Genomic DNA, 15,459 nt, shown 5'->3' on the forward strand with positions numbered 1-15,459 from the left:
CTTGACAACAGCCTTGTACATAATTCGGGTCTTTAACTGAAGTGGAACAAGTTAACACTAACTCTTCCACTCTATATGACAACAACCTTGTACATAATGCAGGTCTTTAACTGAAGTGGAATGATTTAACACTAACTTCTTCCACTGGAGAAAACATACAGTGAAAGGAAACTCAGGTATTCCTGTAATACCTAGACCTGGAGCTCCTTCCACTGCCCACCTTCTTATCCCATAAATAGGTTATATATATGTATACCATTTCTGGCTCCACAAAAGAACAGTGTTTTAGAGCTGGAACAAACCTTAGAAACCATTTTGTCCAACCCTATGGCTTTCCAGAGGCACAGAGTAACTTGTCTCAAGATCACATAGCAAGTGGCAGAATGATGTTTTTTTTTTTAAATTTTTATTGATATTCTTTTCTTCTTTGTTTACATTATTGTCATCCTTCCCCCAAACCCTTTCTTGTTACAAAATAAATGTAGTCAAGCAATACTAATCTAAAAACATATAGATCATATCTGAAGACACAAAAGGCTTTATTCCACACTCCTGTGTCAATTCATTCAAGTCTTCACAAGTTTCTCTTAATTCTTCATACTTATTTTAAAAAGCAAAATAAAATCCATTAAATACAGATATCTTAACACTTAGATATTCTTCAAATGGTGGGGCCAGATTTTCTGGCCCCAGATTCAGAGTTCTTTCCACTATGCCAATTGCATCTACTGATCATGGCCCATTTTCAGAATGCCCAAGTCTTTTTCTCTTAGAGCTGCGTCAATATGACCTTGCATTCTGTGTGTTTCCTTCATTTAACATCAAAGCTGATGACCTTTATAGCACCATATACATAAGAGTCCTTGTGAGCAGGGACTATATTTTGCCTTTCTTTGTATTTCCAGTGCTTAACACAGTGCCTAGCACTTAAATGCTTGTTGAGTGTTTAACAGTACCAGTATACAGTGTTACCCCCTCCCCGCCACACTTCACCATATCTGATACTGAAGAATACTATTTCAAAATCAGAAAGGACTTTAAAGATCATTTAAGTCAGCTTTCTCTTTCTACAGGGCCTTGACTTACCAAGCTCTTTAGTGTTTATATAGCTCTTTAGTGGCAGTCCCAGAACTAAAACCCAGATCTTCTGACCCTTAGTTCAATATTCTTTCTCCATTAAGTAGTCAATGCAAACACCTGGTCTGAGCCAAAAGACTGCTGTGGCATTGCAACTCAAACTGGGGGGAGGTGAGCAAAGGACACAAAGGGTCCTTGTTGGACTTTGTCCATTTATGTGTATGGGGCGGGTCAAGAAGCTCTCAAGATAACACAGCTGACGTCCTCAAATTAGGATACTTCCAAGCACACAGGAGTCTAAGACTCTTGGTGATCTCTCTGTAGCGCAGTCCATAGAGGTAAGGAGACAGAGCGTTGGGCAGGACCACCAGGATGTTACAGATGGTCAGTGACAACCAGATCCCGGTCTGGAGGCTGATGTGGTGACTACGGTAAAGCAGTGTTTCGACTACATGGGCCAAAAGTGGGCAAAAGTATAAGAACAGTACTGTGTAATGCATCAGAAATGTGACGCTGGCCCGGGAGGCTATACCCTTCCAAATGCCCAGCTGGCGGGTTTTCATATAGAGGCTGAAGTAGCAGAAAGTAATTAGGAAGAGGCAGAGGAAGAGGGAGGTAACCGACAGGACATAGCAGAGTCTGACAGCATTGTCTCCGTGCAGGGTCATGACCAGAATGACCGGGAGGGAGCAGATTTCCTCGTTGCAGATTGTTGGCTCTTGTGTGGCCCACAGGATGAAGAAGACTGTGGCGGGGAAAAGGCCAGCAAAGACCCAAATGGATAAGATAAGCTTCTTGGTTCGGAGCAAAGTCATGATGGAGACATAGCGCAGCGGCCACAGGATGGCCAGGTATGTGTCCAGCACCATGGCCACAGCGGTGAGCAGCCCGCCGCAGTAGGCCTGTGAGATCAGAAACAGGAGGAGGACGCAGGCAGTCCTAGGCAGTCGAAAATCAGCCACATTCAAGATGGTGGAGAGTGTGTAGAAGAGGAGGTAGAGCAGGTTATACAGCATGGCACTGCTCAGGATGAGGTATCGCGGCTCCTGGCGGGCCTGGAAGTTGGAGAAGATGGCAAACAAGATGAAGGGGATGACTGCGACAGCCACCAGAAGGCAGACGATGGGCGAGATGAGGAAGAGCTTCATTTCGGAAAATTGCATGGGGGCACCCCAGTCACGCAGCTCAGGTGAAGAGCTCGTGTTCCAGGGCAGCGTGGCGTTGGCGTCAGGTTCCCTGCTGAAGACCAGGGTGGTGCTCAGCAGGAAGACTGAGAAGCACACGGTGATGTTCATCTCTCCGATGATCCTGGAGAGGCTGGAGAGAAGAAACCAGCACTTTGGTTGGGAGTTGCTAAGGATGCTCACAAATACTGGGATGGCCTGGGTCAGGAGGGGCTACGACCTGGGGCAGACCCAGACAGGCTGGATCCAAACTGCAGGAGGATCCTGGCAGATAGTGCCACAGGCACAGCATTAAAGACAAGCAGTCAGTTAGAAAAAGGACATATAATAATAATAATAATAATAATATTAGCAATGAAACTGACATTTCTGATACTTCAAAATTTGAGAAGCACTTTATGAGCATGATCTTGTTTAAGTCTCACTACATCCCTATAAAATTAGTTACTACAGATTTTTTTTAAATGAGGAAACAGCTCAGAGAGATTAAGTGATTTTTCTGGTGGTCACAAAGCTAGTAAATGCCAGAAGCAGGATCTGAAGTCAGGGTCTTCCAGACTCAGGGTCCATTACTATTTTTGCAAATTGATGACCTTGAGTTCATTAAATAAGGCTACCCATGGGCATTCTACGGCTCTAAGACAGGGTGAGATAGGGAGTAAAGTCAGAGCCAGCAGGGTCTGGTTTCAAAAGAGCCAAAACAAAGCAAGAGGGAGCCCACAAGAAGCAAGGTCTTGTGAGCTGGTCCACCCTAGCAATCCAGCTAGTTTAGAACTGGGATCTGCAACCAAATCATTTCCAATGGAGCAGTAATGAACTGAATCAGCTACGCCCAGAGAAAGAATTCTGGGAGATGACTAAAAACCATTACATTGAATTCCCAATCCCTATATTTATGCCCACCTGCATTTCTGATTTCCTTCACAAGCTAATTGTACAATATTTCAGAGTCTGATTCTTTTTGTACAGCAAAATAACGGTTTGGTCATGTATACTTATTGTGTATCTAATTTATATTTTAATATATTTAACATCTACTGGTCATCCTGCCATGTGGGGGAGGGGGTAGGGGGTAAGAGGTGAAAAATTGGAACAAGAGGTTTGGCAGTTGTCAATGCTGTAAAGTTACCCATGCATATAACCTGTAAATAAAAGGCTATTAAATAAAAAAAATAAAATAAAATAAAAATAGAACTGGGATCTGGGATCTGGACCTGGCTGCCCAGATTTTATTCCCCCTGAAGAATATGGATGGGTAAGGATAGACAAGCATGAGATGAGGAGGCTTACCTTTCAGGTCCTTGGGTAGACGCAGCAATGGCTTAAGGCAGAGATAAGGCTAATCTGACTTGACATGGCAGTGTTGAATTAGAGGAAACAACCTGACCCTTTATCAGACTGGTGTTCCTGGTAGAAAATTCAAGGGTGATCAAATATCAAAGCAATATGCATCAAGTCCAAGAGATCCTTTCCCCAGCAAAAGACAGGATTCTTCCCTCCTAAGGAATAACTTATGACAGAAAGCACTAATCCTCCCTGAGTCTGTACAAAGAACTGGTGTCCTCTGATCACTCTCTGCTCAGGGAGTATATTCAGTTATTTATTCCTGATAATAAATCCCAGGGCCTGTACCCATTGCCCAAGCACAACAAGGCAGCAGATGGAATATTGACTTGATTAAATAGAGAGAGATAAAAAAAGATGTTCTGGTAAAGTAAAGCCATAAATGAGATCAGCTGACCAGTCAGCAATTATATGTCGGTGCCAAATTTATCAATCAGACAAAATCAATTAAAATAATATTCTCCCCCCCCCAAAAAAAACCCAACCCAACAACAGCAACAACACAACTTCTATAAGTAGTGTGTCACAAGGCAGTTTGATATAATAGATGGAAGTCTGGCTTCCTTGTTTGAATGATATAGATTCAGCTATTGCCTCTGCCATCCTGATTATATGATTTTGGGTAAGTCACTTAATTTTTCAGCCTGAGGCAGTTTTCTAAGTTAATTATTTGTATCTGTGGAGGGGGATGCCACACCAGAAATTTCCCACACCAATTAAATAATAGACTGGGATGAATTCTTTCCATGGCCTCCCTTTATTCCCTTATGCACCAATTTGTGGTTAATGAAAATAGTAATAATGACTTGCATTGATTTTTCTTAAAATGTTTTATTGACATATTTTGTTTTTACATTACCTTCATTTCTGATGATACTCCTTTCTGATTCCTTTTGTTTAATGAGTCATCCCTTGGAAGAAAGAGAAAAAAAGAAACTAGTTCATCAAAATCAACCAACACATCCACCAAGTCTAGTGGTATATGCAGTGTTCCACACCCATAGTACTCTGCCTACACAAAGGAGGGAGGTGAGGTTTTTTTCTTTTCTCAGGGATGGGGGAGGAGTCAGTACTTTACATATTTTCAAAGCATTTTCATATTCATTATATCATTTGACTCTCTTACTCCTTTGAGGTAGTCAGGGAAAGTATTTCTATCTCCACTAGGGAAATGACTCTGAGGTCAAAGGAGTTGCCTAAAGAGTAAAGATTAGAATTTAGATCTATTGATTCTCAGTTCAGAACTTTTTGTGGAGGAAGTCTTAAAATTATATATCTACTTGTGCAACCTAAGATGGAGATTACTTTGTGGTCATCTACTCATCTTGTTCTCAAAGCTCAACATCTTTTTTCCTTAAAAAATAATCTGCTGCATGGTCATGTAACTATACAAACTGGGCTCATTGTGAATTGATGTTATTTATGGTTGCTGAATCCTTATTGCTTGATGGTAATTTTTTCATTCTTCTATGATTAATTTTCCATCACAATTTGCACACTGTTGATTATAAACTTCTCTTTCTTCAAACCTTTCAAACCGCTTCTTCCCCACCCCTTCTTAACAGAGATCTTTGTCTCCTACTTTAACTGAGAAAAGAAAGGCTATTTGTTGAGAATTTTCATTTCCCCCATGTCCCATCCTAAAGTCTCTTTTTATTTTTTATCCCCTTTCAATTCATAACATGATTTTCAATCTTAATATTTGACTGAAATTGCTCTGTTCAAAGTTACCTATGATCTCTGAATTGCTAAGTCTAATAATATCCTTTTGTCAGTTTTACTTGCCCTCTCCACAGCTTTTAACATTATCAGTAATCCCCTCCATTTGGCTCCTCTCTTCTCTTTAGGATTCTATGATACTTTGACTCCCTTTCTGTTTTTTTCCCCTTCAATCTCATTTACTATATCACCATCACCTTCCTATGTATTTAGTGTGGCATGGGCATCCCCCAAAGTTCTGACCTATGTCCTCTTCTCTTCTTTACATTTTCCTTATTTGTGATTTTATCAGAACCTATAAATTTAATTATCCCTATGCATATTTCTAACTATGTATATATATGAATATATGGACATACACATATGTATATGTATATATATATACATACATACATATGTACATATCTATCTCCAGCCATAATCTCTGTCCTGACTTCTAATTCTATTTTACTAACTACCCATTAAACACCTCCACCTGGACATCTTTTATGCATTTCAAACTCAACATGTTTAAAATAGAATTTATATACATACTTCCCTGTTTCTAGTTAGGGCATTACTAGCCTTCCAGTCACTTAGGCTCACAGCCTTGCAATTACCCTCAGTTCTTCCCTCTCTCTCACCCCATATTCAATCAATAAGTCAATAAACATTGCTGATCTGACCTTTCCAGCATCTCTCCACTTCATTCTTTTCTCTCTCCTCATACAGCTTCTGTGCTAGTTCAAGTTCCCACCTTCTCTTGCTTGAAATATTGCAATAGCCTCCTCTTTGGTCTCTTTGCTTTCGATTTCTTCCCTAGCTAATTCACTCTTTACACAGCTGCCAAACTGATATTCCTAAAACAAATATATAACCATGTAACTCTTCCCTGCTCCATTAAAAAATCCTCAATAGCTTCTATTGCCTCTAGGATAAAATCAAAGCTCTTTAGCTTGGCATTTAAAAGCCTTTACAATCTGTGTCATTTTTCTTTTCAATTTCATTTCATACCATTCCCCTTGTATTTCTAGCTACACTTGTTTTATTTGTATACAATCTTTTTAATGTAATCAAAATTATTCATTTTATAGCTAACACTATTCTCTATCTCCTATTTATTCACAAATTGTTTGCTTATCCATAAGTCTTCTTGTAATCTCTCTCTTTATATCGAGGTCATGTGTCCATTTTGACCTTATCTTAGTAAATGATTTAAGTTATTAGATTATGTCCAACTTCTGCCAGGTTGTGATCTTGTTTTCCCAACAATTTCTACCAAAGAGTGAATGGTGGGGGAGGGGAAGAGGAAAGGAAAGAAAAAATAAAAAGAAAGTTACATGATAATTTTATTGTATATTCAAAAGCAGTAGCAAGAGTTGTACCTCATAGTTATAGTACATAATAGATGTACAACCATATTTTAAAAATTCTACTGTTATGGAAATGCTTATTTTATTTCATAAATTAAAAATAAAGTAAATAAAATTATTCCCCTTCCCTCACTCTGTTCCACTGAAATTGGCAAGTTCATATCATTCTATTGCTTAACAATGTATTTTTGACTATATTATTTGCCAGATCTGGGATGGCCTTGTCTCCTTTAAGAATACTTAGCTTCTTTCAAAACACAATTGAGGTGCTTGCTACCTATTACTGTGGTATTACCATTTACTTCTTGAAAATGCTTTACACTGGATACTAATGCATTGTTGGTAGAGTTGTGAAACAATCCAAACATTCTGCAGAGCAATATGGAAGTATGACCAAAGGTCTGTAAAACCATGCATACCTTTTGATCTGTGAGTGCCCCTACTAGCTCAGTATCCCAAAGAAATCATAAATGAGGGAAAAAGACCCCCATGTGCAAAAATGTTTGTAGCAGCTCTTTTTTGGCAGCAAAGACTTGGAACATGAGTGGATGCCCAACAATTGGAAAATGGCTGAAAATGTTATGGTATACAAAGTAATAGAATGTTATTGTTTTATAAAAAAATGATGAACTGAAGATTTACATGAACTGATGTTAAGTGAAGCAAGCAGAACCAGGAAATCACTGTACATATCAACAAGACTGGTGATGATCAACTATGATAGATATGTTTCTTCTCAGCAATTCAGTGATCCAGGGCAATTCCAATAAACTTTGAATGGAAAGCAACATCCACATACAGAGAAAGAACTATGGAGACTGGGTGGATCAACACATGCTATTTTCACCTTTTTTTTCCCCTCATAGTTTTTCTTTTTGTTCCGATTTTTCTCTCCCAACATGACTCATATGGAAATATGTAAAAATTGAATGTACATATATAACCTTAAAATAAAAGAAGGAAAGGAAGAAAGAAAATGCTTCATATTGTTTGAATTTACTTACTTATGGACACGATTTTTCCTTTAGTATATATGCTTTTTGGCAATCACAGAAAGACTCAGTAGGAGTTACAGACCACGTTTTGTATGAGTGGTTTGCTTTCTGGAACTGGGAAGAAGTTGTTATGGGAGAAAAATCTTATCTCTGAGTTTATGTATTAGGGAACTGCTGCAACTATATATTCACCACAGTGTAGAAATTATGGGACTAAAAACCTGGATTTATTATTATGCTAAAAAATAGACTCAGGTCTCAGAAAATATCTGAAGCCTTATTAGAATTCTGACAAAGTTTCTTATAAGTATAATTATATCACAGTGACAGAGAAATAATTTATTTACATATTGCAATTTTGTGCATTTCTTTTAGGCTATATAAATTAAAGAGAAAGGTCCATAATTCCATACTTTCTTCAATTGTCATAAAAGTTGAACAAACTTAGTTAAATAGAATTATAGTCTTATATAGCTGCTAAGGAAACAAATGTTGTCAAACAAACCATAGGTAAACTAAGTCAGGTTATAGATCAAACTACATTTAGAGGATTCACAAATAGGCTGATGGAGGAGGAGGATTTACATGCCACCAAGAAGTTAGGGACAGTTGAGATTTATTTCTCTGATTTCTTAAAAGAGAAATGTTCAAGGTTCTTACAGAATTTTCACATTTCATGAGACAGGGTCAGGTAAAGTTAATATTAAGGTAGAATTTTAGTTAACCAAAATTTTCAGGAGCAATGGCCCTGGATTCCAAATAAGAAAAGGAGATTTTAAAAATCCCCATAAAAGGTAAAAGGAAATTTATTCCATCTACCTCATATAGGAATGAGGGGTCCACATGTATGTGGGTATGTGATTAGGGAAGATCTTGGCAGTTACCTGAAGATCCTTTCTGAGTGTCAGGTTGGTGTGATATAAGCATTTCTAACAAAAGAATTGAAAATGTATTAATTAGACCTCTTGCCATATTGGTCCAGGATATTCTCACAAAAAAGCAATGATGCTTCTGTCACTGGCCTATCTCACACTAAGAAAGAAGTTGTAGCAGTACATGATTGCCCTTGGAATCTGGTAGCAGCTGAGAGTGGTGGAAGCACAGTGTAATGAAAGAAATAAAAGGTACTCTTGTTTGTAATTCAGTCATGTCCACTTCTTGGGTACCCCATTTGGGTTTTTATTGGTGAATATACTGGAGCAGTTTGCCATTTCTTTCTCCAGCTCATTTTACAGTTGAGGAAACTGAGGCAAACAGGGTTAGGTGACTTGCCCAGAGTCACACAGCTAGTAAATATCTGAAAGTGAACTTGAACTCAGGTCTTCCTGACTTTAACTTTAAGCCTGCCACTCTACCCACTGTGTCATCTAGCTGTCCTTAAAGGGGATAATCTAGGACTACACTGAGAGCTTTGAAGGAGAAGGTTAAATAATAAACATAGCCAGTTGTTGTGATACAGGACTAGGAAAGTCAAACACACATACAGCCTGCAAAACTCTGGAATCAGATTAAAATATAATCTGGAAATGTTTAACAAAATAAAGACACAAACCAACATAGATAATGGTGATTTGTGATTTTCTGAGTCCATGTGTAGCCTGCAGAAATCTGTTTCTATTTCAGTTTGACATTTGAGAATGATTCTATTTAATTTGTTATTTACTTTGCTATTCTGTCCTTATTAAAGCGTTTTGGCAGCTAGGTAGAGTGTTAGATCTGAAGTCAGGCTGAGTTTGAATCCCACCCCAGACACTTAATAGCTGTTGACCATGGATAACTCATTTAACCCTGATTTGCCTTCTTTTCCTCATCTGTAAAATGAACTAGAGAAGAAAATGGCAAATAAATCTAATATCTTTACCAAGAAAATCCCAAATGAGGTCACAAAGGGCCAGACATAACTGAAAAATGACTGAGCAATAATAATGACAAAATTTCAGAATGCTACTCTCAGGGATTTGTTTCTTTTTGAATCTGATAATAATACCATAGAGGATAAAGAGCTAGCTATGAAGTTAGGAAAGCCTGGATTACAACCCTGCCTCTGACACATACTGGCTGTCACTGGTGTGATTGAGTAGGACACTTAACCCACTACTAGACTACTAGTACAATATCCTAGGACTATAAATCACATAATGGTTTGCTAATCTGGGCTGGTAAATGAAGTTTCCATACTAGGAGTTCCTTATACCTATTTCCAGACCAAAAAAATTGACACACTAACCCCAAACCCCCAAACCAACCCCAAATCCTCACCTTCAACTTAAAATATTGAGGGATTCTGGAGTCAAACAAGCTCTGTGTTACAATTCTATTAGCTTTACTTGGCTGTCAAGTCATATTGAGGGATTCTGGAGTCAAACAAGCTCTGTGTTACAATTCTATTAGCTTTACTTGGCTGTCAAGTCATATTGCTCATTCAGATGTAGTTTGAAGTTCATCAGAATCCTTAGGAGATCAGTCTCTGGACAGAAAGGTAAACTGAGGACAATGCACCTCCCAGATTATCTGAGTAGTGGTTTATTGACATAATAATAGCTAACATTTACAAAGACCTTTTGGGTTTGCAGACATTTTTACAAATTTTAATTTATATTATTCTCACAACAATCTTGGGAAGAAGGTGATGTTATTATCCCCCATTTTTATTGTTGAAAAAAAAGAGTCAGATCAAAAATAAGTGTGTGATCACACAGCTAGCAGGTGTCTGAGAGTGGCTTTAAGCTGAATAGTTCCTGACGCCTACTCTAGTGCTACCCATTGTACCTCTTAACTGTCTTACCATCCGTGACATAATAGAAAGATAAACACCAAGATAGATGTCTATGTTTTCCCTAGGATGAACAAATAAAGGAAAAGCAGACAAACTGGTTATTCAAGGACTGTGACAAAGATTCTTGGGAATCAGGACAGCTGTGCTCTAGTCAAAACTCTGCCTTTAACTCATTGTGGGTCTTTGGACAGATTATTTAATCTTATTGAGTCTCAAAGGACACTCACTTTTCTGCTTCATATCAAAGACCATCCATGTCTTTTCTTCCTATACATTTCTTATATGTCCTTCCATAAATCTTCCTAAAAGGATCTATATAACAGACTAACGCTCTTTCTTTAGGTTTTTTATTAATTCATCAATACTAGTGCAACATAGACTACCCTTGTCATCACAGATAGTAATCAGGTTTTTTTTTTTGGGGGGGGGGTTTTGCCTTCCCCCTAGGATTCTCCAGTACCCTTATGAAGAATTGGGGCGGGGTATGTAGGCTCTCTGTCAGTGCCTCCAACCCTTGCTGATGATATTCCTCTTAACTGTAGTGGCTGGTAGCTTGTACCCTAGTTCCTTTAGCCACCAATAGAGTGCTTTTCACACAGAAATATTTGCTTTCGAAGTTATAATCACAAATGTAATCTCCCCACAAACAGGAAATCTCCCATCTTTATACATCTCTTTGTATTACAAATCTCTGGGGAGGGGAAGGGATTAGGTTCATAGTTTAGCTTGGTTCCCAGAGAGCACAGTCCCAGTTCCAAATCTAGAATCCTCCTCAGACTTTAGTTCCAAATTCTCTGATGCTCAGAGGCTTTCTTGCTGGGCAGGGTGGCTGAAGCATCTTTCCTGGAGTCCAGGTTCCAAGGTCATCATAGCTCAGACTCTGTGATCCCATGGGGTTTATTTTGGACACCTAGAAATTGAGAAAGACAAATATACAGAACAAAGATAAATACCCTCAGGCCCATTTCTTGGAGCAAATGGGTAAAAAAGGATAATAGAGGAAGTCCCTGGGGAACTGTAGTATGTTATGAGGGTTCAATTTATGGTGCCCACACTGATAAAAGTACCTTAGAGCAGAAAGAGTGGTGGCAAAAAAAATCTACATTCAGAGAAAGAACTGATAAATAGAAGTATATACAGAATAAATTTAAATACACATACTTATATATATTTACACCTACATGTGTCTAATGGTTGGATTGGGGAGGGTAGAAAAAAGAAATTTACATTAATATTTTGTTGTATATCTGAAAGGAATAGCAAATTATGCTTAATATATTTACAGTTTTACCTAAATCATCTTTTTTGTTGTATTATGTTATATAAATGCTTCTTTTATTCTATAAATATATAGTAATGTAAAAAAAGATAAAAGGGGGCTAAAAAGAAAGTGTTGGGGAACAAAAGAACTACTGACTCAGTCTGCCAGTTTTAAATATGCAGGCAACCAATCAAAGGAGGCTTCCATTGCCCACATGGACTGAAGAAGACTTTGTGTTAGACAACCTGGACATGTGTGGGAATACATTCCTGTTAACCAAACTGGGTATGCTCAGACAAATCTGGGTTACACGAATGCTACGTCTGGGCTAATATATCTTACTACCTCTACATGATTGACCTATTTCCTTTCTTGATCATATATCACTTGAATGATACCTTACTGACAATTCTTACATCCAAGTCATCATTGATAATATTCTGAAAACTATTTATAGCTACCAAGTGTCTCTCCAAAGTCATTAGGGTCATGTTGATTCGAGGAAAGATTCCAATCTTTGATTCCCAACTCCCCTAGCTAATGTAAATTACCCTTTGACTCACAAATCCTGGTCCCTTTGAATTCCAACAGAAGGTCCGGACCTATCCCAGCCCCACCCGGATCTGAGCCAACTTTGGGGCTACACTCCAAAGCCCCTCGAGCTAAGTCTCTGACTTAAAAGGACCACACTGGGAACCCCTCTTTGCAGAGATTCCAAACATGGTCGCCATGTGAGAACCCTCTGTCCACTGGACCCTCTGTCCAGTGCCCTCCTTATCTCTACCTTCACCTATCTCCTACTTCTAAACTCAATAATAAACCTCTTTTATTAATCTAGCTCTCTGGGCCAATAAATGCTTTTATTGGGAATCCTGCCGCTTCTAGACCTATACCGCCGTATCCTTGTGCCGAATCTAAGGGGGTTGCAGGGGAACTCTGTTTGATTCCCTGTACCCCAAACCTGCCACTAGACCTTAACTAAACCCTAATTTCATTTAGGTACCCCAAATGTAGACCTCAACATGTGGTCTACACCTCAACATTCGGTTCCTAACCTCAACAATGTGAAGTTTTGATTCTTCTGAGACCATAAGTTTCCATGATTCATAGCTAGATAATTGCTAGGGGAATACTAACATTAAAATATGGAATTTGATAACAATAACATTTCTAATTTCCCAAATATGATTTAACATGTTCACTTTCTGTTATTCAATTTCTATATGTTGTTTTCTGAGGGAACATATCCACATGAAGCTAATGAAATAAAAACATCTCAATAAATCCTAACTTCTCTCTTGTTACTTAGATCCAAATTTCTTTCTTAGACTTCAGAGTTGACTCTCCTTATAGATCCATGAGTTTTTCATCTTTTTTTGGGGGGGGAGGGTTTGTTCATAAGATTTTCCTACATTTTAATCTATAGAAATAATTTCCCTACATTTTAATATTTAGAAATAATCTAGTCTAACCCCTTACTTTTATAGATGAGGAAACTGAGGCAGAGAGAAGATAAGTAATTTGCTCAATCATATAGCTGATAAGTATCTGAGGATCAATTTGAATTTAAGTCTTCTTGCGCCAGATTCATTCCTCTATCCAACGCATCACTGAGTTGTTTTTATAGTTAGACTCATAATAGCTTATATTCTTATAGTGCCTTAAGGTTTACAAAGGAATAAGACAATAACTCTGGGTGGCATAAATATTATTATTCTCATTTTATAGTGGGAGAAATTGAGACACAGAGAGATAAATTACATTCTAGGATCATAAAATTATTAAATGTTGGAGTCAGGAGTAAATCCATGTCTCTTGATTCTATAGTATTCTATATTAGTATATATATTATATATAGTATTCTATAGTATATAACTATATCACAAACTATATTACATGACCTTTGAGAGATATAAGTAATAATTTTGGCTTCTGAGTAAGAGGCACAAAATATCTCTGAGACAAGTAGCATGAAACCTGCCCTCAAGTCATCCTTGCAATTCATTATTTAAAGATATTAAAAGAATGAAAACTAATTCAATTGAGCAAGAGGGGAGAATTCATTACTGCAAAGGTTTCTTTTACAATGAATGAGTTGAGTTAAATTTTGCACCCTCTCAATCAGTGCCTAGGAAAACCTCAGGTTGCCTCAGCCTAGTTATATATCTTTCTTTGAGTAGTTTCTTTAAATTAATTAATTAATTAGTTGATTCACATTGATTGAGTTATACTATGTGCCCAGGCAGTCCCATACTAGGGGATACATACCTATTTTTAAAGACCTTATGGTCTGGTTGAGGTGACAAATATAATCAAAGTTAATCGAAGGAAAGTTAAGTGCCTAAAATATAAAGTACTTACTACAAACTGTGTTAGGAATTTTGAGAAGGACTTGCTCATCATAGGATTATGTAGTCAAGGAAGTTTCCTTGGGAGAGTTAGGATTTGAGTTGGATCATGAAAGATGGATAGAATTTAGTTTAGAGGAGGTTGGGAGGGAAAGCATTGCAGAGAAGGGAAATGTCATAGTATGACTACCGTAATAGACTTCTCTGTCTGGAAATTAAGGGAACACAATTGTAGGGTCTAATAGACGAGGAAGAATCAAGTTAGCTGAGCCTTAGGCAAACATTTCCACCCCACCCCCCTGGAAAAGAGAGCAAATTCTGACTCACAGCTCTTTATATGGTAACTAAATATTTCTGTCTTAGTCAGAAATTCGTGGATTGTTGGTTGAGTGGGAGGAAGTCAGTGTAATATTACAGATTCAAAGACTGCTACAGTATTGTTAGCTTTTAAAATCCCAGCCTCACACTTATTATATACATAGTTTGTCACAGGCATTGTGCTGGATGTTGGGGATAAAAAGATGAAAAATGAGACAATCCCTATCTGTTCAATAAATCTATACTCTAATGGGAAAGAGGTGGAATGAGGTGCTATGGTCTTCACAAATAGGTATGATATAAGGTAGAATGTGTTAGGGCAAAGAAAGCCAGTGATGATGTTAATAAAAATTTTTAAAAATTAATTTCATTGTTGCCTTTTATTTTTACACTACTCTCATTTTCCTTAATTTCTCTTCCCCTCCCCACTTTTCTTATCCATATTGGACCTTTCCTGGTTGCAGTATGGAAGAAATTAGATTTTGATCAATACTACATATTTAACACCAAGATAAGCTCCAAAAGTATATGTGATTTGGATATAAAAGATAATGTCATAAATGAATTGTAGAAATATGGGGGGTGGGTGGAGAAATTCCCTATCAAACCTATGAAGAGAAGAAAAGATCATGACCTCGATAAGGGATACAGAAGACCACAGAAAATGAAATGGATAATTTTTGTTATATAAAATTAAAAAGGTTTTGCACAAATAAATCCAAAAAAGCTAAGATCAAGAGGGAAATAATTATCAGGAGAAAAATCTTTGCATCAAGCTTTTGTGATAAAAGTCATTTCTAATATGTATAAGATATATGTATAATATATTAACATATATTATTTATAAAAATAAAGAACATGTTCTAAATACATTAATAGACAGTTCTCAAAGGAAGAAACCCAGACTATCTAGGGTCATATGCTCCAAATCACTAATTGTAATGTTCTGGTTAGCTTTCGGGAGATCTCGGAACCAGCCTTGGTTTCAGCAGAATAATCAGGGAAAAAGAATAGTCAGGGATAAAGTCCAAGGTCTTTATTGTCTCCTTCAGTCTTCCAGTCTGCTTCAACAGTCTCAGCCAATC

General features: G+C 37.6%; 1 protein-coding gene across 1 annotated transcript; it reads right to left on the reverse strand.

Moving 5' to 3' along the window:
• Positions 1–1,319: 1,319 nt before the first annotated feature.
• Positions 1,320–2,372, reverse strand: LOC105749837 (probable G-protein coupled receptor 148). Its single transcript, XM_012544624.1, has one exon. The coding sequence runs from the start codon at positions 2,370–2,372 to the stop codon at positions 1,320–1,322; it is 1,053 nt and encodes a 350-aa protein (XP_012400078.1).
• Positions 2,373–15,459: the final 13,087 nt, after the last annotated feature.

The sequence above is a fragment of the Sarcophilus harrisii genome, chromosome 3 (assembly GCF_902635505.1).
Source record: "Sarcophilus harrisii chromosome 3, mSarHar1.11, whole genome shotgun sequence".
Classification (NCBI taxonomy): domain Eukaryota; kingdom Metazoa; phylum Chordata; class Mammalia; order Dasyuromorphia; family Dasyuridae; genus Sarcophilus; species Sarcophilus harrisii.